The sequence below is a fragment of the Suncus etruscus genome, chromosome 4 (genome assembly GCF_024139225.1).
Source record: "Suncus etruscus isolate mSunEtr1 chromosome 4, mSunEtr1.pri.cur, whole genome shotgun sequence".
NCBI lineage: Eukaryota > Metazoa > Chordata > Mammalia > Eulipotyphla > Soricidae > Suncus > Suncus etruscus.
In genome coordinates, this window is record NC_064851.1 from 46,046,493 (window position 1) to 46,072,769 (window position 26,277).

Sequence of the window (26,277 nt, forward strand, 5' to 3'; positions counted from 1 at the left end):
AAGCAGCCGATCCAGGACCAAAGGTGGTTGGTTCGAATCCCGGTGTCCCATATGGTCCCCGTGCCTGCCAGGAGCTATTTCTGAGCAGACAGCCAGGAGTGACCCCTGAGCAATGCCGGGTGTGGCCCAAAAAAACAAAAAAACAAAAAACAAAAAACAAAAAAAAAAAACAGAATACAAATCATAACATACACTCATTTATTTTCGAACCTTAGGTTTTCTGCAGACTATGCAGTTATATCTCTTTACAACTCTACAAATTCTATGAACAGGAACATTCCAGGCTATTTTATTTTCTTAATTAGTATGGTGTACTTCTGTGTTGTTTTTTTTTCTTTCTAATCCTGTTCTTTCCTTCTCTATCAAATTTCTATTGTTTTCTAGTAGAAAAAGTAAAAGCCTGAGTACTCCAGATCACAAAAATGGTACATTCATTGCTCCCTCTTTAGCACACTCTTAGCTTTTTTTTTTTCAGTGTTTTATTTCAATTTGGTTTATATTCTGATTATCTTAAAAGATTGTATGCAGTGAGGCCTTACACCCTGGACATTGTCATAATGACCTGGCTCAAGCCTCAGAAGAACAGGCATTGTCCATTCACCCCTGAACCAGGGATACCATCTACGAAACAACCATGGTTGTCTGTAACATCACCTGGAAGCAAACCTCTACCAGGGAAGAACCTACCACTGCCCTGGCATCGACTTACTCCAAAGAGTGTTCCCTTAACACTCAGACGACTTAACAACAACCTGCTTTCAGGGCAGGGCTCTCAGTATTGCCTTCTAATTCTGAGGTGAAACTAGAGGATGCTTCATATCATCCTGACTTCAATGTAGAATATGCACAGAATCCAGGATCTTTAACTACAGAAACCTGACACCAACACCAGCAATTGTGCGAAAAAACTTACTTGGGACCACAGAGAATGACTCAGGGGTTGTATAACCTATTATGCCTGGAGTCCAGAGATGGTCTTATGCCAGAAAACTTCAGGGGTAAGGTCTCCTTGTATTTAGGCCAAGGCCTTTTCTTTCAATTTCCCCCATATTTTGCTGAGCCTATGTAAACAACAATTGCCACTCTCATACTGTTTTTAATGTATTTCTTTAACTCTTATCCTTAAAAAAAAATCTTAAAGAAGAGTTTACTAAACCTTCTGCTAGGGCTTTAATGAGGTCATTGGTGTTCAATAATTTTCAAAAATATACTTGCTACTGAACTTTCACTTCTTTCCTTTCTCTTCCATCTCTAGTTTTACTTCCTTTTTTTTTTTTTTTTTTTTTTAATAACTTTGCCCAAGGATAGTTAAGTGACTGAGAGGGACCAACCTCACATCTGAGACTCTTTCAAGTTGTGATTGAAGAACAGATATAAGCTTTTTAACATTTTATTAAGATAAACAGGAAGTACTGCAGCACAGAAAACTTTCACCAAGGCCTCAAGTCTTTCAAAAGCAGAATACAACCCAATACTCTAGCTGAGGCCCTAAAGTCTTCCACCATGCTAGTGTTGCCCTTGTTAAAGTGACTGTCTTCTCTCTCACTTTCTCTAGCTCTCAGTTTCTATTACCTCGAGACTTTTGGTGCCACTTACTGAGTTTTCTCACTTCTCTCTCACTACTGTGCAAACAGATGATAGTTTTCAATAAAGACAAGTCACCTCTTTGGTTCCAGGATAATTTCCCAATACACAATTTTACATTGTTATTTTGAGCTCAAATACTCTCTTCCTTTTTCTTCACCTGAGTCTATATTTCAAGTTTTCTTATTTATTATTTCTTCTCAATATCCCCAGTGGAATCTGACATCATTACTGCATTTAGTCCTCTTGTTGACCTCTTACAAAACTCAGAACTTGACCACAAAATAAACCTTTTGGTATTTACATGTTATTTTTTTTTTTTGCAAGACAGTTTTTATTAAAAACTATTTAGAAAAATGTGAGGGAAAGGAGAAGTGTGTGTGTTCAAAGAGAAAACAGGCTTCCCAGAATGGAAATAAGCAAACAAGGAGTAAAACAAGTGACACATATTTAACGGAGAATACAGGCTTGAAGAGCAAGACATGCAGGTTATTCTTAATCCCCCATCCTCACCGCTTTAGATCTCTCCTCTTGAGAACTGGGCCATGCCCACACTTAGTTGTGGCTTTTGCACATTTTTGTGGTGGTGTATGCTAAAGTTTGCACATTAGGTTGAGGTGCTCAGATACGATATGCATCATCGGCAGTGCTTGATCTCGGGGCTCTTGGCCCTAGTTCTCTCCAGAGGTCCTACCATTCTCTCTGGATAGATGTGAGCTAGAAATTACTTGTTGTGTCAAGGATATAGATAGCAGAATCGCAGTGAAGTTGCCTGGATCCTGTTTGGTGCAGGTGAAGTGGTGGTTGTGGTAGAGTGGTTTCAGAGAGTTCTTTTCCAGTCAGCCTCATGTGGTGAGACAGATTTGTTAGCATCTCCAAGACCCCAGGTTGATTGTTCTGACAAAGTGATCTAGGCTATCCTGATGCCAAACTTACTCCAGGAAAGTTATTCAGCTATATATACTTAGTTTTGTATTTAGCTTTCCCAAAGTTGTTTACTTTTCTGAAGATTAAGAAAGGAACTATTGGGGCCGGGCGGTGGCGCTGGAGGTAAGGTGCCTGCCTTGCCTGCACTAGCCTAGGACGGACCGCGGTTCGATCCCCCGGCGTCCCATATGGTCCCCCAAGAAGCCAGGAGCAACATCTGAGCGCATAGCCAGGAGTAACCCCTGAGCGTCACAGGGTGTGGCCCAAAAACCAAAAAAAAAAAAAAAAAAAAAAAAAAAAAAAAAGAAAGGAACTATTAAATAAAATTTCTCTGATAATTGAGAATATAGCTATACTTAAATAAAAGAGGTAAGTGTATTAACATCAAAATAAGCACAAAAATAGTACATAGTAGAAGCTATTATAATTTTATTTAATTTATAATGCTATTATCGTTTTAATTTGTTTTGGAGCCAACCAGGGTGATTCTCAAAGGTTATTCTTGGCTCTGCACTCAGGAATCACTCCTGCTGGTGCTGGGATACCATATGAGATACAGGGGATTGTACTCAGATCAGCTGGGTGCAAGGCAAACCTTACATTTTGAACTGCCAGGTTGTAGCCCAAAATCAAAACAAAAAACTTGCTTCCATGTCTATTTATGATAGATTTATTATATGATGTATATCTACCATATATTTGATATATTTATTATGATTTATAATATAATATGTGATAGATTAAATGTTGATATAGATATATAGATTTATGTGATCATTTAAAGATGGTGTCTAGATGATTTTATGGTCTCCAATATTTATCTCAGTCATAGTATGTATTGCATATTATTGTTTGAAGGCTGTCCAGACATGAGAATAATGAACTCTAACATTTATATAATAGTCTTAATATTGCTTTTACATAGTCTTTCATAAAATGCATAGTTGACTCTGAGTCCAGGGAATCACTCTTGGTGGGGCACAGGGTATAGGGAGCTGAGGATTAAAACTGGTTTGACTGATTTAAGGCAAGCTCCCTACCTGCTATTTAGTACCTTATTTGACTGAATTCTGTGGAGTTGAATTTTATTTCCATTTCTACTTGAAGAAAATGAAGCTGAGTGACCTCTATAAAGTCATTTTAAAAGAAATCTTGAAATCAGACTGGAACCTCCACTTCTTCACTAAGTAATCCAGACATGAATTTCCATAAATGCCTTAAGTATAAATTATTACTGGAATCAAAAAATGTGTTTAAAAATGTGTTCAACTGATCTATGCATCACAAGCCAACAAATGTATATATCCTAAGTAATAGGTGAACAGATCAACATTATATATATGTATATATATATATATATATTATTTTCAGGAACAAAAAGATTTGAGTCGGTAGCAAATGGCATCTGAGAATACTTTTTTTCTCTTCTTTTGCGAGCAAGCCTTTTTCAGAGAGTTATACTCGATCGGGGCAGCACAAACTTAGATACTATAACTCCTTAAACCAAGAGTAAACTGACTTACAAAAATGCTGTGTAAGTGGCCAGGGTGTAAGGCAGTTTCATGTTCCTATTTGGAAGAAATGTTAAAACAGTGCTTTGGAAAGAAATTCTGTTTTGACTACGTTTAGTAACTGAGAAACAAATCTCTATACTTTAGGAAGCAGGGGACTGGCAAGTGTACTGAAGAAAATAATAAACGAAAATGCATTGTCATTAAGGTCTCCTGGAGGGTCACCTACATCTAACGTCTGAGACCAAAACAAAAACTTCAAAGGGAACATTTCAAAGCGATCAGTGGTGGTGCAACGTAGCAAGAGCAATATATCCGATTAAGGAGAGCGTCAGTCGAAGCTGACTTAAGCTGGCAGAGATTTACAACACCCCCCTATTACTTATAACCCTAAACTTTAATCTTGTGAACTTGGTGCCTATTGATAACACAATCCCCTAGGAGAAAATAAAATCGATTGCTCTATATACCTTTTCCTCCCTCTAGAAACCAACGTGCAACGTTCACAATGAAAAAAAAAAATCGCTGTGTTGTCCCAGAGCACCAGGACAGCGAGGAGGAGGGCGTTTGCACCCCGTTTTGTTCCCCCCAAAACATCTTCTGATGTGGCTCACTAAAACGAAAGAAAAAGAAAAACCACCCTGAGTGAACTTGGTAGAGATTGATTGCTTGTAGGAGGGAGACACAATGTCTGTCCACCACGCTGGGTCTGAGTTGCTAACAACAATGACAGCGAGGTCCCCCAAGGATTTCATTCACGGTTAAAAGGAGAAAGTTGGGGGCCCGGAGAGATAGCACAGCGGCGTTTGCCTTGCAAGCAGCTGATCCAGGACCAAAGGTGGTTGGTTCGAATCCCGGGGTCCCATATGGTCCCCCGAGCCTGCCAGGAGCTATTTCTGAGCAGCCAGCCAGGAGTAACCCCTGAGCAACGCCGGGTGTGGCCCAAAAAAACAAAAAAACAAAAACAAAACAAAAAAAAAAAAGGAGAAAGTTGGGGGGGCCAGAGAGATAGCATGGAGGTAAGGCGTTTGCCTTGCTTGCAGAAGGTCGGTGGTTCGAATCCCATATGGCATCTCATCGCCTGAGCCTGCCAGGAGCGATTTCTGAGCCTAAAGCCGGGTGTGACCCAAAATCCCCCCAAAGAGGAGAAAGTTGGGTGGGCGCGCCTGGAAATCTCTTGTCAGGGTTTGTCCCCAAAGCTCCTCCTCAGGGTGATGCAGCCCAGACACGCTTCTGGCTTCTGCCTTTCTTTCCTCAAGCCTCTCTCCTTTCCTCTCATCCCCAGTCGGGCTTCCTGAGGTATCACGACGTTTCTTTGCCCATATTCTCAAGGCCTCCAGGAATTGAGCCATGAGAGACGTGCCAGCGTCCCAGGACTTGGAATCTGTAGCCTTCAAAGAGAGAAGCGCAGCACTTGAGAGACGGAGATCCTATAGCTGCAGAGGTGCGCTCGGGTGTGCGCATGCGCATGCGCATGAGCACGCCCGGCCGTCTGGGTCTCTAAGGCGAGCCGCCGCGTCCCACGCGCTGGGCCAGACAGGCAGCGCAAGGCGGGAGCGGTTGGCTCTTAAGAGAGAGAACTTGCCACCAGCCGGCGCGGGTGGGGGCGTGGCACCCGCCAGCTAGGCAGCCAGCCACACCCGGAAGTCGGTCAGAAAGAGCGCGGAGGGGCGGGACTTCCGGCGGCGCAAAGGCTATCGGGAGACGCTTTTCCGCCACCACCTTTTTTTTTTCCCCTCAGGAGGGACGGACCCCGCCGTGGCCGCGGCTCCGGTTCGCGATCCGCGCGTCCGGGCGGGCTTGAAACCGGCACCGCGGCCGCGCTCCGCCTCGGCTGCCCGCGTGCGTCGCCGGCCAGCGCCGGGTTTCCTGCCGCCGCCGCCGCCTGTGCTGCGGCCGACATGTTGTGATCGGCGTCGGCGCTGGCGCGGCGTGTGGCGCGCAGGATGGGCTGGCTCAGGCGGCGGCCGCGGCGGTTCCGGCTGTGCTGAGCCTCAGCGGACGGCTCGCTCCGCGTCCCGGGCGGGATTCCCCCCTCGGCTCGGTCGGGCTGAGTCTCGGCTCCGTCCCGCGCTCCCTCCTCTGCTCGCCGCCTTCTCCGCCCGCCGCCCCCGCGCCCGCTCGCCCGCCCGCCCGCCCGCGGAGGCTGGGGGAGCCCGGGGCCTTGTCCGGGGCTCCCCGGGGCCGCGCCGGGCCCCGCGACGATGGCGTCCTCGTCCGGCAACGACGACGACCTGACGATCCCCAGGGCGGCCATCAACAAGATGATCAAGGAGACGCTGCCCAGCGTGCGGGTGGCCAACGACGCGCGCGAGCTGGTGGTCAACTGCTGCACCGAGTTCATCCACCTCGTGTCGTCCGAGGCCAACGAGATCTGCAACAAGTCGGAGAAGAAGACCATCTCGCCCGAGCACGTCATCCAAGGTGGGTGCCCGGGGGGGCGTCCCGCGGCACCCCCGCGGCTCCCCAGCCCGAGCCGGGGTGCCGAGTCCCCGGGGCTTATCGTGCACCCCGCCCACAAAGGGAACCGCTTTCGCACCCGGAGCCCCGGAGGAACCCCGAAAGTCAAGTCTACCCGGCGCCCGCCCGAGGGATCCTCAGCCAGCTCCGGGCCCGGGTGCTAACCCGGATCGGGCTAGGCTAGGTGGAGCCCTGGGGGTTATCATGCACCCCGTCCAGAAAGGGAACCTCGTTCACGCCTGGAGCCCCAGAGGAAGCCCAGGGCTATCTCTGGAGTTCCTAGAGTAGTAGCTGGCGGCTCTCACGGCACCGACCACTCCCCCACCCACCCGACCCCTGGACCTCTGCAGAGGCTGGAGGGAAAGAGGAAGGAAGGTTGTGAACCCCAGAGTAGGGAAAGGATTCTCCACGCGGGCTTTGTGGAGCCTTGCAGACTTGCTCGCTGTAGAGTCGAGTCTCCTTTCTCTGCTGCAGGTATGGCTGTGCTTGCTGCCCTTTACCACCAAGTGTCCCAAGTACTTCGCTCTCCTCCCCTCCTGGTCTCTCTGTGTCTGCGCTCCCACCCTCTTCCTTTTCCTTCTTTCCTTCCTTCCTTCCTTCCTTCCTTCCTTCCTTCCTTCCTTCCTTCCTTCCTTTCTTTTTCTTTCATTCTTTTCCTTCCTTCCTTCCTTTCTTCCTTTTTCTTTCATTCTTTTCCTTCCTTCCTTCCTTCCTTCCTTCCTTCCTTCCTTCCTTCCTTCCTTCCTTCCTTCCTTCCTTCCTTCCTCCCTCTCTTCTTTTTCTTCCCCCCTTTATTCCCTACCCTTCTATCCCTTTTTCTCTCTTCCCTTTCCTTTTCTTCCCCTTTCCACCTCCCCCTCCATCCCTCATCCACTTCTCCAGTTAGTCTTATCATTTTGTTCTGTGGGCATAGCTTTTTAAAGTTTGAAAGCTTTGGGAAGAGGTGTGTTTTTTGTTTTCATGGACTATATTTTCCTGCCACTATTGCCACTTAGCTATAGACACTTAAACTTTTATTGAAAAATCATCCTGATAGTTTCAGCATGTATTTTTTTTTCTTGGAAAGAAATTATATTGTAGCCTTATATTGATGGTTCTTTTCCAAAATGGAAAACATTTGCTATTTTTAATATTTTGAGGAGCGCTTTTGTGACATGTATGAAATGTGACATACTTGTGAAAGTGAAATGTGAGATATTTGTGACATGTTTATGAAAGTTTTGCCTTGTATAATCCACTTAAAATCTGAAGTTCATGATTGCATTGACATCATGGAAATGATTAATATTAGTCATTTGGGTAAGCAGGTGGTTTTCTACCTTTTTTTTTTTCTTCATAATTTAACTTTTAAACCGCGGTTTTCCTGTTTCTCTGATACAGAGAGCACATCCACTCCTTTTCACCATAGACAATATTTTACCATCAATATTGATATAGGATTAAATGACTCTTTTTATCTTTAACGATGTGTGGAAGGTAAATTTTTTAATATATTGTTCTTCCCATAGGAAAAATTTAGGAAGAACCATATTTGATTTAAAAGGTAGTATTTTTTTCCTACTTGGTTGGAGTAGTGAATACTTAGCCAAGTAAAGTGAAACCCAAACTATTTTTCTTCTTGTGTTTTTATATTTACATAGTATGTGTGATTATTGTCTTAAGTCTCTCACAAGATTATCCAACACAGATAGCTGTACTTTCTTTTTACAGTCATAAAGAAGAAAAAGAACCTTTTATCAACGTTGCTTTTCTGATGAAAATTGCAGAGTTCAGTAGGATCTGCCTAAATATTTGCTTACACCACAAAAAATGGAGATCATTCCAAAAACTTAGTAACACATTGCAATATGTCTTCTTGGATAGAGTTTATTCTTTTTCTAGGATATATTTAGATTTCTGATTGACATGATGGAATCAGGGGCCGGTGTGGTGGCGCTAGAGGTAAGGTGTCTGCCTTGCAAGCGCTAGCCAAGGAAGGACCGCAGTTAGATCACCCGGCGTCCCATATGGTCCCCCCAAGCCAGGGGCGATTTCTGAGCACTTAGCCAGGAGTAACCCCTGAGCATCAAACAGATGTGGCCCGAAAAAAAAAAAAAAAAGACATGATGGAATAAAAGTGCAGCTATAGAGAGGTATATACTAAGTTCAGTTTAATGTATATAAATCAGAAACTTGGTTTTTCTCTTTTTGTGTAATTAGAATGGTTTATTAACTGTTATAATTTTAAGGGTTGCCTTTTTTTTCCTTTTGTGTTACTATCTGGGGACCTACTTTTTGTCCCCAATGTTTCCAAATTTGTGGGAATACATTTTATTTAAATCTCATATAGATGGGGGCCAGAGGGATTGCATAGCTTCCCTTGCATGCTGCTGACCCGAGTTAGATCCCCAGCATCCCTGAGCTGGCCAGGAATGATTCCTGAGTACAGACTCAGGAGTAGCCCCAAAACAAAACAAAAATCTCATATAGGTGAATCAGTTTAAAGAGTTTTTGTCTTTAGTAGTTTATTCATTTATCTAATCTCTCTATTCATCTACCTACCTACCTACCTACCTACCTACCTACCTACCTACCTACCTACCTACCTACCTACCCACCCACCCACCCACCCACCAACCAACCTGCCACTTTGCTTTGCTTTACTTTATCAGGTCAGACAAGTTAAACATTTGAGGTAGCTCTATAAAACGCAAGTTAATGTTGAAGTATTTTAATTGGTCTGTAAATATGTGATAATTAAATAATTTTTTAGAATATTTTAAGAAAGTAGACTTGGCATTGAAGATCAGAGTTATGCAAATAGAGATAATTCTAAACTATAAAAGGTTTTGTTTCTCTTTATTACTGGTCTCTGTGAACACATTCATAAATCAGTTCTAACATGTTCTGTTGCATTATGAAAACTGAGTTAAGACCTATAAATTTTGCATTAAAATGTCTTTGGCCTTAGACAAACTTGTTAAGGTTTTCTTTCTCATTTATGCATAAATAATACCATTATTTCAAATAAATTCGCAATTTTTCTGAGAATTTAGAGATGAGAAACTTAAGAAATATGCTACAATGATTTTCAAAATAAGGTGGAATTGATTTTTGCTCCACACTGGTGGTGCTTAAGGCTTTTTCAGGGACCACCTCTGGTATGTTCCAGGGACCACATAGGGTGCAGGTATCAAAACTAGGTCGGTTGCCTGCAAGGCACGCATTCTGAATACTATACTATCACTCCAACCCCTATTTGTAAACAAAATATGAGAATAATTTAAGAGTATATTTTTCTTGCTACATGGTTTCTGTCCACATTTAGGAGTAGTAATAAATGAAAGTAGTGAAATTTTCAAAAAGTCTCTGAGATTCACTTCTGCAATTGAGTTGCTCTATTTCAGTAGAGGAAATTTTTTGTTTGTTTTGTTTTTGGGCTACACAAAGTGATGCTCAGGGATTACTCTGCATTACTCAGGACTGAAAATCGAAACTGGATCAGTTGTGTGCAAGTCAGACGCCCTACTTGCTCTAGTAAGGGTTTTTTTTTTTAAATCCTAGTTCAGGATGTAGCTCAGTAATGAAGCACTTGTCTTGTATGTGAGTTCTGGATTAGATCCCTAACATGGCTTGACTCACCAGGAAAAAAAATTGAAAGACATTTTTAAAAAGTTATCTTGTTTATTAATCAATAGATTTCAAATGTCTCCTTTAAATTGTTAAGAATTATTGCTTGTTTTGGGGCCACACCTGGATATTCTCAGGGTTCAGGGATCACTCCACATGAGATTTGGGGTCATCATATATGGTGCTGGGGATTAAACCTTGGTTGGCTGCTTATAGAGCAAGCTACCTAATTGCTACACTGTCTTTACAGTCCCAGTAAAAAATTGATTTTTCGGGCCGGGAGAGATAGCACAGCGGTGTTTGCCTTGCAAGCAGCTGATCCAGGACCTAAGGTGGTTGGTTTGAATCTCAGTGTCCCATATGGTCCCCTGTGCCTGCCAGGAGCTATTTCTGAGCAGACAGCCAGGAGTAACTTACCCTTGAGCACCACCCTTGAGCACCGCCGGGTGTGACCCAAAAACCAAAAAAAAAAATAAAAAAAAATTGATTTTTCTTGGTTTGATTGAGATGTAATCAGCATATTTTAAGTTTATACATGTATGTAAATGCAGAATGATTGCCACAATATCTGACCATAAGCATTTGCTAAGGCTCTTAAATATTCTTGGGTTTCCATACCTTTATAACCAGTTCTGGCATAGAACTAACTTGTGGATCACACTTTGAGTTATTTTGCTTTCAAGCCTAAACTAGTCTATTGGAAAATAGATGTAATTTAATTTTGAAATTAGGTGATTTGAGTGATTGCAGAGAAATTATAATTAAAATGAGAGAATGAAACTATTGCTTAGTCATTTATACTGATTTTTTTCAAAGTGGATACATGATTTGCATTTTACTACAATTTTATCAAATAATTGGATGCTTTTAAGATAGATATTTACTATACTTCTTAAAATTGATAATATCTTTTGTTGTCCTTTCATTCAGTACTTACATTTGATATTGATCCTAAGAAGATAAAGATGAACTATAAATTCCACCCCATCATCCTTCTCTTATCCCACATTCCTAGGAGCTATGATACCATAGAAGACCATTGTAAGGGTCTTCAAGAGACTTTTGTTAAGGAATAAACCAAGAAGCCTCTTTGGCCTGATTCCTCTTAGTCAGAGCCTAGAAGTGATGGCCTGCTTGCTTCCTCTTAGTGCTGCTTTATCACACTAACATAAAACAAGAAGATAGAAACATTTGAGATTACTATTTTGTATGGTTTAAAAGGAAAATACTCATCCATCTAATGGCACTGTCATACAATATTATAATCTTACCAGACATTAAGAAATACTTGTGTGAAATAAGGAACCTAAAATTTTTGTTGCTTGGTAAATGTTTCTACATTTATTTATTTATTTAGGGTATAGAGTCATACTCAAAAGTTCTTAGGTGGGCCCGGAGAGATAGCACAGTGGCGTTTGCCTTGCAAGCAGCCAATCCAGGACCAAAGGTGGTTGGTTCGAATCCCTGTGTCCCATATGGTCCCCCGTGCCTGCCAGGAGCTATTTCTGAGCAGACAGCCAGGAGTAACCCCTGAGCGCCACCAGGTGTGGCCCAAAAACCAAAAAAAAAAAAAAAAAAAAAAAAAAAAAGTTCTTAGGAACTTAACTCTGTGCTTGGGGTCACTCCTCACAGTGCCTGAGATCATACAGTGCTGGAGATTAAACCTGGTGTGTAGAAGAAATTGAACCCTTGAGTGTATTTCCCCCTCCCTATTTTAATGATTGTCTTGTTAATATCAGTCTTTCAGATGGAAAAATGTGCTAGGTATTCCCTCTTCCCTTTAAGACAGATGACAGAGGGTAGTAGACAGATCTCTGAGTAACAAAGATGTGTTTTGCCTGCAAAAGAAGTTGGGGGGAGAGGAGTGTTGGGCCAGAATATATGGTACTACGGGGCTATTCCTGGTTCTATGGTAAGGAATAACCTCTCTCAGAGTGCAGGGACTCATATGCGGTGCTAGAGATTGAACCAGGTCACCTGCATTGTAGTCACCTTATTTCCTTTACCTCCAGTCCTGCCCACAAGATTTAAAAAAAATTTTTTTTTCACTTTTGCTTTAACTCTCTTGATCTTCAGAATCAGTTTCATAAAGCCTTTTGGTACAAATTAGAGAAAGTTACTCCTTTCTTAGAAATCTTTCTTAAAGGGGCCAGAGAGATAGCACAGTGGTAAGGCATTTGCCTTAGACACAGAAGAACAGTGGTTCAAATCCTGGCATCCCATATAGTCCCCCGAGCCTGCCAGGAGCGATTTCTGAGTAAAGAGCCAGGAGTAACCTCTGAGCACTGCCGGGTATGACCCAAAAAGCAAAAAAAAAAAAAAATCTTTCTTAAAAGTTTACCAGAAAAAGTGCCATAGCTAACATACAAATGTGACATTTATAATATATGACCCTCCTTAGATTTGGTACTGTTATGGACTGAACAGTATAACCTTAGTAGAAGCCCTTATCCTTTTTTGGAGGGGGCTCACACCCGGCAGCACTCAGGGGTCACTCCTGACTCTACGCTCAGAAATCGCTCCTGACAGGCTCGGGGGACCATATGGGATGCCGGGATTTGAAACGCCTTACCGCTGTGCTATCTCTCTGGCCCCCCTTTTTTGTATAATTGAAATGATCACTGCTACATGGTAACAGATGACATAAAATGTCTCAGTTTGGAAGCTATATATCCAGTTATTGACATGTTAGCCAAATACGTTTAAAATTTGGACTTAAGTTTATGCTGCTTTTGAAATAAAATTTACAGCAGTCCCTCTTACGCATTTTATTTAGAGTACAGCATATATGTGGCAACTTTTTGAATATTAAATATTAACCTTGAGGGGCCGGAGAGGTGGCGCTAGAGGTAAGGTGTCTGCCTTGTGAGCGCTAGCGTAGAATGGACCGCAGTTCAATCCCTCGGCATCCCATATGGTCCCCCCAAGCCAGGAGCGATTTCTGAGCTCAAAGCCAGGAGTAACCCCTGAGTGTCAAACGGGTGTGGCCCAAAAACCAATTTATATATATTAACCTTGGATTTACTTGTACAATTTTGGAGAGCAATATTTTAAGCTATTAGTGACTTTAAAGGTAAGGTATTTTTTATTTTTGCTCTTAGCTTCTTAATAGTTTTTATGGAATTTTTAAAATAATCTAGTAATTCAAGATATTTTGGATGGTTATTTCTGTATTGTGTTGATTATTCATTTCAAAAATTAGTTATAAGTATGTCTTTCCATTTGAATTTAGGTATGGCAATGTATATGTAGTTGTGCATTTATATTGACCAGATAAACTTTTAGGACCTTATAAACTTATTATGTATAAGTTTATTATATGTAAGTTTAAGAAATATAAGAGGACTGAGATTGGAGCTGTAGAACAGCGGGTAGGACATTTGCCTTGCACAAGGCTGACCCAGGTTCAATCCAGCGCTCCTTTATTGTCCCATGAGCCTGCCTGGAGTAATACCTTAGCGCTGTGAGGTGTGGCCTAAAGCCAAAATATATATGAGGACTCAGAGAGATAGTTAAGGAGTTAAGGTCTTGCCTTGCATGTCACTGACTTTAGTTTGATCCCCCAAGTGCAACTAGTATGCTCAAGGAGAGATCCCGAGATTCCTTTCTTTTTTTTTTTGTTTTTTGTTTTTTGTTTTTGTTTTTGTTTTTGGGTCACACCCAGCAACGCACAAGGGTTACTCCTGCCTCTGTGCTCAGAAATTGCCCCTGGCACACTCAAGGCACCATATGGGATGCTGGGGATCAAGGCAGGGTAGGCTTCATGCAAGGCAACCGCCCTATTGCTGTGCTATCTCTCTGGTCCCAAGGAGAGATCCTTGAGCACAGAGCCAGGAATGACCCCTGAATGCTGCCAGGTTGACCCTGAGCTCCCAACTAATAAAAAATTAAATGTAAGAGAAAAAAGGATAATTACATATTTCATATTAAGTGACTCATGTGCTAGACTAGACTATTAAATGTTTTAGATTAATTACTTGATTCTACTACACATTTTTAAAAAAAGAAACATTTGAATCATAGTGAGTTACAGTTGCCAATTATTCGTGATTGCATTTCAGGAATACAATGTTCCAACACCAGTCCATTCACCAGTGTCCGCTTTCCTCCCTAATATCTCCAGTTATCACTTCTGTCTTCCCTCATCACTTCCCTCTTCAGTGTTGTATCCTTCCCTGACTTTCCCTTTCCTCCCTGTCTCAAGTGTTAAGCTTCATATTGAAAATCTCTAGTTTTTGTTGCCTTCTTTATATCCTGCATCGAGAGAGCTCATACTTTTTGTGTCTCTCCCTCTGACTAACTTTAGTCAGCTTGATATTTTCCAGATCTATCCATATGACACAAATCCTACAACCCTATATTAGTGAGGGGAGGGAGGAGAATACTTAATTTTCTTTCTACTTTAGGCTAGCATCTGTTCCAAACTTACTCATTTATTCTTCATAGCAACCCAATCTTAGATGTTATTTTAAATGTTACTTTTCTAGATGAAGGAACTTAATCTAATGTCACACAGCTAATAGGAGACAGAGCTGGGAGTTAAGTCCTGGCAGACATAGTTCCTTGTAGGCTTTAGTACTATATAGCTTCTGATTGTAGGAGGTTGTAAAAGATATGCTTTTTCACATTAGAAATAGAATATGTGGGGCCGGAGAGGTGGCACTAGAGGTAAGGTGTCTATCTTGCAAGCGCTAGCCAAGGAAGGACTGCGATTCGATCCTTCGGTGTCCCATATGGTCCCCCCCCAAGCCAGGGGCAATTTCTGAGCCCTTAGCCAGGAGTAACCCCTGAGCATCAAATGGATGTGGCCCAAAAAACCAAAAAAAAAAAAAAAAGAAGAAGAAGAATATGTAAAGCTACATGTCGAAAGCTTCAAATTCTACATTTATCTGATTTCAAAGTGGGAGGGAGTATTAAAACTATTCTGGGAAGATCAAGTAAATTTAACTTGAAGATGGAGTTTAATCTGGATCTTGAGTGTATTACCCTTAGTATAAGTGTGTGAAACTGGTGTCTGTTTGGAAACATAGAGCAATCAAATAAGGACTTTAATTGTAGAAACAAAGCTGGAAAAGACCATGAGGATACAGGACTAAGAAAATAACATTTTCTTTAGGTTTGCTTGTTTTTTGTTTTGTTTTTGCTTGGAGTATTGACATTGTCTCCAGTCATTATTATTCCCATGTCCACAAAAAAAAAAAAAAAAAAAAAGCCAGAGCAGTAGTAAAGCAGGTCAGGCTTATCTGTTTTTAAGCACACACACACAAATGCATTTTAGACAATTATTTTGCTGTAATATTTTTGGTTTTGGGGCCACACCCAGTGGCACTCTGGGATCACTCCTGGCTCTGTGCTCAGAATTGCTTCTGGCAGGCTTGGAGGAATCATATGGAATGCCAGGAATTGAACCCAGGGGTCCGTCTCAGGTTGGCAAGGCAAATGCCCTACTTCTATGCTATCTCTTTGGCCCCTGTAAAATTCTATTTTGGGGGGGGGGGGTCATACTCGGCTTCACTCAGGGGTTACTCCTGACTCTGGACTAAGAAATCGTTCCTGGCAGGCTCGGGGGACCATATAGGATGCCAGGTATTGAACCCTTGTCTGTCCTGGGTCTGCTGCATGCAAGACATAGGCCCTATCACTGTGCTATCCCTCCAGCCCCACCCTGTAAAATTTTTAATAGAGAATTTTGTTAATGCATTTATCTTTTGGGAGGACCTGTAGTCTTACTGTTTTTCTGCAGTACCACTGGAAATGCTTTCCTATTAAGTTTTACTTTTAAAAGAAACTATTGGATGAAAATAAATGCTGATTTTTCATTAGTTACATTTTTACAAGCATTTGGAGGGGTCACCATACCTAATAGGTCACCTATTCCTAATTAGGGGTGTGGTTGTCAAGACATTGATGAGCATTTAACTTATGTCTCCCACATGCAAAGTATGCACTCAACCCATTGAGTGATCTCTTATCTATAGTCCTCATCAGTTTTCTTCCCTCCCTCCCTTTCTCCTTCCTTCCTTCCTTCCTTCCTTCCTTCCTTCCTTCCTTCCTTCCTTCCTTCCTTCCTTCCTTCCTTCCTTCCTTCCTTCCTTCCTTCCTTCCTTCCTTCCTACCTTCCTTCCTTCTTTCCTTCCTTCCTTTCTTTTCTTTCCTTTCTTTCCACTTAAAGGTACTCAGGACTTACTCCTGACTGCTCTCAGGATCACTCCTGCAAGGCCACCTGCAGGGCAAGTGCCCTCCTTGTACACTAATACTCTCTAGTCTTCTCATCATTCTTTTGTTTGGTTATGTAATTGTCTTAGATAAGAATATTCTCCTTGTATGTTAGAGAAAAGAACTTAATCTGTTTTTTAATGCTTTCCTACTAAAACTTGGAGAATGGAACAAGAAGAACCAGCGCTGGCACTGATGCAGGGAGAAAGAGACTAGCATTTACTTTTAGGTGGGAATGTCTACTTCAGCCTTTTTGGTAAACAATAGGGACATTACTCAAAAAACAAACAAACAAACAAAAAAAAACCCTAGAAGTTGAGCTTCCATTTGACCCAGCAATACTCTACGCATCCAAAAACACAATGCAAAAAAGGCATCTATGCTCTTACGTTCATTGCCACACTATTTACAAAAGCCAGAATCTGGAAACAACCCAAGTGCCTATGAACAGATGAGTGGATAAACTATGATACATCTACACAATGCAATACCATTTAGCTTTTAGGAAAAATGAAATCATGAAATTTGTCTATACGTGGAAAGTATCATTCTGAATGAAATGAGAGGGAGGGGCATAGTATGATCACACACTCATCTGTGATCTCATCTTTTTGGTTTTTGGGCTACACCCGGTAACGCTCGGGTTACTCCTGGCCATGCGCTCAGAAATTGCTCCTGGCTTGGGGGACCATATGGGATACCGGGGGATTGAACTGCAGTTTGTCCTAGGTCAGCTGCCTGCAAGGCAAACACCCTACCACTTGTGCAACCACTTCAGCCCCATCATCTGTATGACTTTTTTTTAAACATAGTATGAGAGTAATACATACCTAAAAACAATAGGATTGAGTGAAGAGAAGGGGATTGCAGTTAGGACAGAGAAGGGACTGCTATGACAATCAAAGTTGAAATGATCACTCTGAACAAGAACTGGGAACAGTGCTCACTTTGGCTTTGGCAGCACATATACAATACAGAGATTAGCATACCCCCTGCGCAAGAACTGGGAACAGAAAGGAAGTAAAGATTATATGCATGATGCACTTTCAGTAACAGTGCTGCAAACTACAGTGCCTAAAAAAAAAAAAAGTGGAATAGGGGTTGTGGGGAGACAGACGCCATGGGTGAGGGTGGGGGACAGGAAAGAAACTGGAGGGCTTGGTGGCAAGAAATGAACACTGGTGAAAGCGGTGGGTGTCAGAACTTTGTATGACTGAAGCAATTATCAACAATTCTTTGACTCAAAATTTAAAAAAAAATTGGAATATGTGTTTTGTACAAGCTTATTTCTCCCAAGTCAAATGGCATGGAATATTAAAGTGTTATTTAGGGACCAGTGAGATAGCACAGCAGTAGGGCGTTTACCTTGCAAGTTGTCAACCTGGGATGGACCTGGTTTAATTCCCAGCATCTCATAAGGTCTCTCTAGCCTGCCAGGAGTGATTTTTGAGTGCGCAGAGCCAGGAAAAAAACTCCTGAGTGCCACTGGGTATGGCCAAACAAGCCAAAAAAAGTTACTCAGAAAGAGAAGAAAAAAAGAATCCTGTGTTTGTTTGTTTGTTTTGTTTTTTGTTTTCTTATTTTGGTTTTTGGGTCACACCCAGCTGTGCTCAGGGGTTACTCCTGGCTTATCTGCTCAGAAATAGCTCCTGGCAGGCACGGGGGACCATATGGGACGCCAGGTTTCAAACCAACCATCTTAAGTCCTGGGTTGGCTGCTTACAAGGCAAACGCCGCTGTGCTATCTCTCCGGCCCCCCGAATCCTGTGTTTTTTAAGTTTCCTAAGCGCTGATTAGTTAACAAGCTGATAAGTATTTTGTCTGAGCCATGTAAATAAAATATTAATTATAAAATAGGTAAAATTATTTGAAAACTATTTCCAAGTATATATACACACCTCATTCTGTAGATAAGTGAAAAGATGTTTTTCATTCTTTCATTGTTTTATATTTTCATCTCCCTAGCACTAGAAAGTTTGGGCTTTGGCTCTTACATCAGTGAAGTAAAAGAAGTTTTACAAGAATGCAAGACGGTAGCATTAAAAAGAAGAAAGGCAAGTTCTCGTTTGGAAAACCTTGGCATTCCTGAGGAAGAGTTATTGAGACAGCAACAGGAATTATTTGCAAAAGTAAGTAGTATATCTTAATTATTTTCATTTGAATTTTACTGTGTTTCCTAGCAGAAATCATATGGCTTCTGAAATTCCTAATCAATATAGTAACCTACCCAGAGGATTTTTCTTTCTGTGACTAATAGAATCATAATGGAGTCTGATATTTAAATTGGGTCAGTTTGAGTATTTGGCTAATCTTTAATTTTTATTTATTTTTGTTTTTGAGTACACTGCTGTGCTCTGTTCATGGCTCTGCCCTCAGGGATCTCTCCTGGCAGGGCTTGAGTAATCTGTGGTTATGTGGACATGCTAAGGATCAAACCTTTACCTAGTGCTTGATTGAAGCACAAAGCACTTCCTAAATATGAAAGAAACTGTATATAATATAAATTTTGTGGTTTTCAACTAACCAAGCTTGTGGTTCAACATATTGACCAGTGCTGTGATAATTGCTTGGACTCTGGTGCCAGGGAAACCTGGATCACTCTGGGGCCACATCTTGCAGTGCTCAGAGACAACCAGTGCTGCACTGGGAGCCCACAAATCAAGTTCCCACTTCTATGGTTTCTTCAGTACAACTCGATGTAACCTGAAAACAATCCCCCTTCCCCAAAAAAGAAAGTGTTAGGAATTATATACCAACTTAACTTTATCCATATTCTATACCTTTAAGTCAGTTACATTTTTCTTTTTCTCTTTCCTCTAACATGATATTATGATAACCAGGGTTGATATCAGGTTGTGTGTGCATATACACTCAAGACTTGGTGCTTATCGAGGATCATAATTTTTTTTTTTGGGGGGGGCCACACCCGGCAGTGCTCAGAAGTTACTCCTGGGTATCTGCTCAGAAATGGCTCCTGGCAGGCATGGGGGACCATATGGGACGCTGGGATTCGAACCAACCACCTTAGGTCCTGGGTCGGCTCCTTGCAAGGCAAACACTGCTGAGCTATCTCTCCGGCCCCGGGGGATCATAATCTTTAGTTGTGGTGTGCTGATGCTAGTAGGTACTCAGAGGCAACACTGGAGAAAGAAGACAGTTCACTTTTTTCTTTTGGCATAGAGTTCTTCACCCTGCTGCTTTCATCTTTTCTCTAGAAGGAACTGAATCCTGTTTGTAGATTCTTTAATACTTAAAGCTCCATCTAGAAAAAAACTGGTATATCTACACAATGGAATATTATGCAGCTGTTAGGAAATATGAAATCATGAAATTTGCTTATACATGGATGGATATAGAGAATATTATGCTGAGTGAAATGAATCAGAGGGAGTGGAATAGACAAAGAGTGATCATACTTATTTGTGAGATTTAATATAAAGATAGTATATAATAGTATCTTAGAGACAATAAAGATGAGGGCCAGGAGGACCAGATCATGATAGAAAGCTTACCGAAAATAGCAAAAGAGTGTAGTTAGGCCAGAGAAGGGACCACTATGATGATGATTGTTTGATGATGATTGATCACTCTGGACAAGAACTGAATATTGAAATGAGATAAAGTGATAGGCATGATACCCTTCAGTAACAGTTGTGCAATGCACAGTGTCTAAAAGGGGCGGGGGGGGGGAGAAAAAGAAAGAAATAGGGCAGGAAGGAAACTGGGGACATTGGTGGTAGGAAATTTGCAGTAGTGAAGAATGTTGTACATTGCATGACTGAACTCTATCATGAATAACTTAGTATCTGTGGAAAAAAAGACAATTGTATTATGAACAACCTTGTAACCTGGTGTTTAAATAAAGTAATTAATTTTGGGGATACCCGGCAGTGCTCAGGAGTTACTCCGGGGATCATATGGAAAGCCAAGAATCAAACCGGGTTTTGTCCTGGATTGGCCTGTGCAAGGCAAACGCTTTAGCCCCCTAAAGTAATTAATTTTTTAAAAATTAAAGATCCATCTTGAAATGAATTCTCTCTTTGGGGGTGTAGTTCTCAAAATGTGAGATTCTTCACTAGCTTACAGATGCTAGTGCGATCAAGCTTATAACCCCTTTTCTTTTTTTTGGGGGGGGGTCACACCTGGTGACACACAGGGGTACTGCTGGCTCTGCGCTCAGAAGTCGCTCCTGGCTTGGGGGGCCATCTGGGACGCCGGGGGAATCGACCCGCAGTCGGTCCTAGGCTAGCTCTGGCAAGGCAGACACCTTACCTCTATCTAGCACCACTGCGCCGGCCCCACAACCCTTTTTCTTGAAGTTTGAGTTTTAAATTGCTACTCTCAGGATCTTTAGGTTATTGTTTTTATTGTTGTTTTTTTGGCAGGGTCAAAGTCTGCTTAGACCATACGTGGCTGTGTTCTGGGCTCACTCCTGGTTGTACTTGGGGGACCATCTGCAATGTTGGGAATTATATACAAAGCTTTTGAATCTTGTTTTTTTGTGTTTGTTTTTTTTTGGTTTTTTGGTTTTTGGGCCACACCCGGCAGTGCTCAGGGGTTACTCCTGGCTGTCTGCTCAGATATAGCTCCTGGCAGGCACGGGGGACCATATGGGACACCGGGATTCGAACCAACCACCTTTGGTCCTGGATCGGCTGCTTGCAAGGCAAATACCGCTGTGCTATCTCTCCGGGCCCAAAGCTTTTGAATCTTAAAAATTACAGCTTCTCCAGTTTTTGGTTTGATAATTTTCTTTTTTTTTTTTTTTTTTTTTTTTTTTCTTTTTGGGTCACACCCGGCAGTGCTCAGGGGTTACTCCTCGCTCTATGCTCAGAAATCGCTCCTGGCAGGCTCGGGGGACCGTATGGGATGCCGGGATTTGAACCACGGACCTTCTACATGAAAGGCAAACGCTTTACCTCCATGCTATCTCTCCGGCCCCGGTTTGATAATTTTTTATAGCTATCTTCTTGATATCTTAGTGCTCTTCTTGTTTTCTAAATTGCCTAATTACCAACTTTGTATTTTGTTAAAATTTTATATTTAAAAAATATTTTCTGTATTTGGAGGGACTTTTTGGATGAAGGGGCCACACCTGGAAGTAGTACTCAGTGATTACTCCTGGCTCTCTAATCAGGAATTACTCCTGGTGGTGCTCAGTACCTATTGAATGCCAAGGATTGAACCCAGGACAGCCAGGTGGAAGGCAATTGCCCTGTCCACTGTATTATCACTCCAGACCCTCCTTTATCTTTATTTAAAAACTTTTTATTAATTTGAGGTCCCATCTTGCAGTGATCAGTTGTTACTCTTGGCCGTATATTCAGAGATCAGAGGTTACTCCTGGCCCTCTTTGGGTGAGCATGTGTATGCTGGAGTACATATGGGTTAACCTTATGAAAATCAGTACCTAACCAAACCACTCTACTCTATATTTGGGAAACATTTTATGTTCTATATTTATTTTGTAAATGTAATTTTCTTCAAGAAAGGATTAGAGATTGGACAGTAAATTCAGTAAATTGGAGAACTTGGAACTCTAGGCTGAGAAATTTGTACTTAATAATGGTCTGACAAGGGGCCAGAGCAATAGCACAGCATTTGCCTTGCACATCACCTACCCAGGTGCAATCCTCAGAATTCCACATGGTCCCCGAACCTGCCAGGAGTAATTTCTCAGCAAAGCCAGGAGTAACCCCTGAGCACTATCGGGTTTGACCCAACCACAAAAAAACAAAACAAAAAAAAAAAACAGTTTTTATATTTTTCTTCTTGGTATGGCTTGTCTGTTAATGGATAAAATTCATTTGGGAAGGAATCTTTTTTTTTTCTTTAGCCCAGAAATAGTTTTTAGGTTAAAAAGTGTTTACATCTGAATTTAAGTTGATGGGCCAGAGTTGTGGGGTGCTTGTTCTGTATGTGGTTGACCCCCAGGGTCTATCTGCAACACTACATATAGTTCCTGAGCACCAACAAATGTGCTCCCAGAACATATCTAGGTGTGTTCCATAGTTCCAGAAACCTCAAAAGAAAAGAACCAGAGAGGTAGTACAGGGGTTAAAGCGCTTATTTTGCACAGTCAACCCTGGTTCAATCCCTGGCATCATATATGGCTTTCTGAGCACTTTCAGAGTAACTTTTGAGCAGAGTTAGAGAGTCAGTTCTGACTACCAAATTTGGGCCAAAAGCAAAACAAAACAAAATGCTCCCCCAAAACAAAATGTTTTTTAAATTAAAAGTCACAAAAGAACAAACGAAACTAAGTGTTATGGATTGGAACCAAAGAAAAAAATGCTGATATTTTTCTTTCAAAGTTCAAAAATTAAGTGATGCTATAGGAAACCATCTGTAAGAGACAGATTTAGAAACTTTTTAGACCTGTGTGGTTGGCAAAACTGTCTCTTAATTATATAGAATTATAGCATTCATATTTTTCAGAAATATAACAATTGCACAATGACTAGAAAATGGCCAAATTTGATAATGGTTGTAATTGACTTAAGATTAAATGTATAGGGAGACCGGAGTGATAGCACCAGAGTGATAGTGGGTAGGAATTTGCCTTGCATGCAGTTGACCCTGGTTCAATCTCCAGAATCCCTATGTCCCCCTGAGCCTGCCAGGAGTGATTTCTGAACACAGAGCCAGGAGTAACCCCAGAACGCCACTGAGTGTGGCCCCAAAATAATAAAAAATGTAAACCTATTTACCTTTAACCAACATGTGTATGTTGTGTGTTTTCTAAAAGAAATCAGTTGTTTTACAGGTTTGTTTTTTTGTTATTTTTGATGTTTAGGCTAGACAACAACAAGCAGAATTGGCTCAACAAGAATGGCTTCAAATGCAACAAGCAGCCCAGCAAGCTCAGCTTGCTGCTGCCTCAGCTAGTGCGTCCAACCAAGCAGGATCTTCTCAGGATGAAGAAGATGACGATGATATCTGATATTCTCCAGCTGAGCTCCTATTTCCTCTGTGTTTTTCTTTGCACAAGAAAACAGTGAAAGAAATGCTTATCTGTAATTTTGTATGCATCTTGATGGACTTGCCATTGATATTCTAGAGATATCTGCTGTTCAGTTTCATTAATGGTGTGCTATTCATGTAAAAATGGAACTATTGAAAATTTAAGATTCAGTATAACAACAATTTTGGATTTTTAATGGTGTTTATGAAATTTTAGATAGCAGTGAATCTTTTATTTGATCAATAAACAGTGTTACAGAAAACGTCAAGTTTATAAAAATAGAGAAATTTATACAGAAACTCTGTCTGCACTTGCATTTCCTCTACCTTTTAACTAAACTAAAAATTGGGAATTTTAAATTATTGGGGGATGTGTGGGGTGTTGTGTAACACAGTAGACATTAGGTCAGGTGGGCGAAAAAAGAAGAGTTCGGTTCTGACTTAAAATGAGTATAAATATCAAAAAATATATATACTCAGATAAATATACCTGTCTAAAATATGAAAACAAGACATTCATAAACGAATTTGAAGTATGTATGTTCATAGTAGTTGTATAAATTTGGTGGGGTTTTTGTTGTTGTTTTATCTAGTTGTGAGTTTTATTATGGCATAATTCATCAAGCCACACTGTTCCATTTCAGACTACCCAATTTTGAAGACTCATGATTCTTAGTCTTTTGCTCCAGGAATTAATAGTATTATTTGCTTAATTCATCCTTTTTTGGAACTTACGGAACAATTGCATAGGGGTTCTCTTGGTTCAGCTAAGCTTCATGAATATTCAGACCTTTGCTGGGGAAAGAAATGGAAGTTAATGAGCATGCATGTTAGAATAGAAGGACTTTATGTAATTTAACTTGTAGTTATAGTTTACTTAGTGTTTCTGGTTTTTGTTTTTTTTGTTTTCTTTTTTTTAGCATTACTTCTATACTTTCTTGACTAGATTGCCCAGAAGTCCAATGCTTTTTGAAATGGTATTGTCTCCATTTTAAAATTGATTTTAATTGATAGCTTTAAAAGTTATTAGTAAATTAAAGAAATAATAATAAAAGTTGTTGGTATTGTTTAGGAAAGCTTGTCATAACTGATCAGCTTCATATGAAACATAGTTTCAACTTGCTTATTAAAAGGGAGAAGCTTTACTTTGGTTCCAATAAAAAAGTTTGATGGTGTTTTTATATGTATCTAGTGTGCTGATGACATATTATTTGTATTTTGGAAATAGAATGGAGAAGTCACTTAAAAGATAGTATGAAATCTAATTTCCTATGTTAGTTGCCAAATCATTTAAATTTCTATACTTAACCAAGCTTAAGGATAGATCGTGGCTGCCAGAATACCAGTTTTAATTGAGGGGCTAAGTAAGCAAAGTTTGTAAGTATTAGATTTCTTAATGATCATATTTTACAGTTTCAGAAAAGGCAAAATATTGTCATATTTATTAATTACACTTCCCCATACCACAAATCTTGCTGAATATTTTGTTACCGTGTTTTAAGTTGAAGTTGATACTGTGTTCATGCATTGAGATAGAAGGGATTTTTTTAAGTACCAAAGGTAGTCTAGTTTAAGAAATAATTTAATAAGTGTTGGCTTTTCTATTTGTACTGTAACATCCTTATACTTTCTATATTAAGTATAACTTTTTCATAAGTATACAATTTAGATATTTTTCCGTATTTTTTTCTGATGCAGAGTTCAGGTTAATTAATATTTTACTGCATCTGGTGTATTATATGTTCAAAACCCAGTGACTTCATTTTGACATTCATATGATTTCATATGCTGTATTCTTCAAGCAATAAAATTCTGACGTGTTTTATAAACTGTTTTTATATTTAATATTTATACAGATTGTTGGCAGGAAATTTATTTTGTTACCGTTTTTGCAGTTTTAAGAATCTTAGACCCAAAGACATTTTGATCATTTGGTGTATAATACCTGACATTCTTTGTTTACGTATTTGTTTTTCGAAAAAATTGGTTTTACTTGTGTTTTTATCATTTATAGTTTTATAGTCCAGGCAAAACTAAACTAATAAGCATTAGTTACAGCTTAGTATTTAAAAGTCACTTGTGGAGTCAAATCAATAGTTTAGCAGATAGGACGCTTGCCTTACATGCTGCTGACCTGAGTCAATCCTGGGCATCCCATATGATCCCCCAAGCCTTACCAGAAATTATTCCTGAGCACAGGGCTAAACTCTTTAAATATTTATTATTTCTTTTTCAGCAGAGTATCAGACAAGTGTTGAAAAAGTACCACTTTGTAAACTATAAATACTATATATACTGAAGAGTACATAAATAAGGGTTTTCATAAATTAAAACTTATGTTACCAACCTTCAGATCAAGACAGCATTATAAAGTAGAGCCTTTCATCTTAACGCTTACCTTTTTCTTCCTTTCTGGAAGTAACTGTTACTCTAATTTACAAAAACTATAGATTAATTTTGCCTCTTTAAGTTTATGTAACTGCAGTCATACATAGTATACTCACTTTTTTTTTGTTATCTTTCATTGTATTTTCTATTTTTTTTTGTGGTTTTTTTTTTTTTGTTTGTTTGTTTGTTTTTGGGCCACACCGGGCAGCACTCGGGTTACTCCTGGCTATCTGCTCAGAAATAGCTCCTGGCAGGCACAGGGCACCATATGGGATGCCGGGATTCGAAACGACCACGTTAGGTCCTGGATTGGCTGCTTGCAAGGCAAACACCGCTGTACTATCCTCCGGCCCCGTATTTTCTAATGATTTCCTAATTCCAGTATAACAAATTAACATAGACTTAATGACTCAAAATAATACAAATGTATACTCTTGCAGCCCTGGAGATCAGAAATCCAAAATCCATTTCATTGGACCAAAGTCAAGGTAGTAAAGTTGCAAAATCTGAAGGTTGTAAACAGACAATTCATTCTTTGCCCCTTATAGATTACAGGAGCTACCTGTTTTCTTTTGATTGTGGTACCATTCTCCATGTTCAGGTCTCTGCTTTTATCATC

At 40.6% G+C, this 26,277-nt stretch overlaps 1 protein-coding gene across 1 annotated transcript; it reads left to right on the forward strand.

Annotated features, from left to right (window-relative positions):
- The first annotated feature begins 6,176 nt into the window (after nt 1-6,176).
- DR1 (down-regulator of transcription 1) lies at nt 6,177-25,099 on the forward strand. The gene is made up of 3 exons (XM_049772293.1): nt 6,177-6,446; nt 18,273-18,436; nt 23,104-25,099. The coding sequence occupies exons 1-3, from the start codon at nt 6,227-6,229 to the stop codon at nt 23,248-23,250; spliced, it is 531 nt and encodes a 176-aa protein (XP_049628250.1). The 5' UTR covers nt 6,177-6,226; the 3' UTR covers nt 23,251-25,099.
- The last annotated feature ends 1,178 nt before the right edge of the window (nt 25,100-26,277 follow it).